Source organism: Olea europaea, unplaced genomic scaffold (assembly GCF_002742605.1).
Source record: "Olea europaea var. sylvestris unplaced genomic scaffold, O_europaea_v1 scaffold6332, whole genome shotgun sequence".
In the NCBI taxonomy this organism is placed as follows: domain Eukaryota; kingdom Viridiplantae; phylum Streptophyta; class Magnoliopsida; order Lamiales; family Oleaceae; genus Olea; species Olea europaea.
Genome location: NW_019264696.1, coordinates 1 through 1,281, shown reverse-complemented (window position 1 = coordinate 1,281; position 1,281 = coordinate 1). Strand labels below are relative to the sequence as shown.

The window sequence follows — 1,281 nt, the reverse complement described above, 5'->3', positions numbered from 1 at the left end:
GGTTGATCTTCTTTTAATGCTTTTCTGATGCAGGTCCTCTGCAACATTCAAGTCTTTGCCAAAGCAATGCCATCTCTATTTGTTCCTCACTTTGAAGACTTTTTTGTAAACTCTTCGGATTCATATCAAGTAAAAGCTCTGAAGCTCGAGATACTTTCCTCGATTGCAACATATTCATCAATTTCTGCCATTTTTCTAGAGTTTCAGGTACTTGTATTCCAAGGTTTATGTACTCTGCTATTTATGCACTCAGACGTGTGTCCTAGCTGAAATCAATTTTATTAAGGCAGAATTGATTCATTTCTTTTGCTACTGGTGCATCCTTGGAGAGTTTCAATTCATTTTCTCATATTGTGAGGATGCTTTAAATATAAAATCACCTCTTTGGGTCTTGATATATTGAATTGATTTTTGTCAATTGATGCTTATCTTTTAGTGCATTGCTAGGATTATATTAGAGATCAGGACAGAAGGTTTGCTGCAGATACTGTGGCTGCAATCGGATTATGTTCACAGCGACTTCCAGATGTAGCTAAGACATGTTTGGAAGGGCTGTTGGCTCTGGCTTTATCTGGTAATCACCACTTTTTTGCTAGAGGATCACTGCTGATTGGTGCTTCTATTTTTCTATATCCTCTACTTGTCTTTTCTTTTCTCCTTATTGAGAACTTTATGGATCTGATATCGACATTACAGAATCCTCAAATAAAAACGGTCCTTCAGCAGATGAGGAAGCTGTTTTAGTTCAAGCAATAAATTCTATAAAAACAATTATAAAACAAGATCCTCCCAGTCATGAGAAGGTATATTTCCCATATTTTCTTCTTTGTTGGTCTATATTTATGCATGCTTCTGATGATATCTATTTAAATCTTAATTTTCCTGATATATTGAGTTTGAGTCATAAAATGTGCTCAAGTAAAAAAATATGTAATGTTATAAATTCCATGTGAGAAACCATGTTCCATGGATGTGGTTTATGAAAGAAATATATATGTTTTTTAATTGTCCTGTATTTTTCTTGGTCTTCTATTAGCAATACCGATGCGTCTAGTAGAATAGCGGACCAATTTGAATATCTTTTTTTATACACAGTGATGATTAGTGTGACATATGGTGAAATGCCAGATTGCACTTTATAGTTTTGTTGGAAAACTCTACATGACAATTGCCCAAGAACTACTGTAGGAAGATGATGAAAAAGTATTTCTGGCGATTTTGGGCTATAAAATAAAGCATTTCAGTGTGCTTTACTTGTAAATTTTTTGTTCCTTCATACCT

At 34.3% G+C, this 1,281-nt stretch overlaps 1 protein-coding gene across 1 annotated transcript; it reads left to right on the top strand.

Annotated features, from left to right (window-relative positions):
* Positions 1 to 6: 6 nt before the first annotated feature.
* Positions 7 to 1,275, top strand: LOC111389925 (AP3-complex subunit beta-A-like). The gene is made up of 3 exons (XM_023014912.1): positions 7 to 207; positions 448 to 574; positions 697 to 1,275. The coding sequence occupies exons 1-3, from the start codon at positions 28 to 30 to the stop codon at positions 951 to 953; spliced, it is 564 nt and encodes a 187-aa protein (XP_022870680.1). The 5' UTR covers positions 7 to 27; the 3' UTR covers positions 954 to 1,275.
* The last annotated feature ends 6 nt before the right edge of the window (positions 1,276 to 1,281 follow it).

What these genes read in the sequence shown, in the direction of transcription:
- LOC111389925 (XM_023014912.1), top strand. Translation starts at nt 28, where the DNA reads ATGCAGGTCCTCTGCAACATTCAAGTCTTTGCCAAAGCAATGCCATCT. An exon ending in CCATTTTTCTAGAGTTTCAG is followed by an intron (nt 208 to 447) that starts GTACTTGTATTC and finishes GTGCATTGCTAG; the next exon opens with GATTATATTAGAGATCAGGA. An exon ending in GTTGGCTCTGGCTTTATCTG is followed by an intron (nt 575 to 696) that starts GTAATCACCACT and finishes TCGACATTACAG; the next exon opens with AATCCTCAAATAAAAACGGT.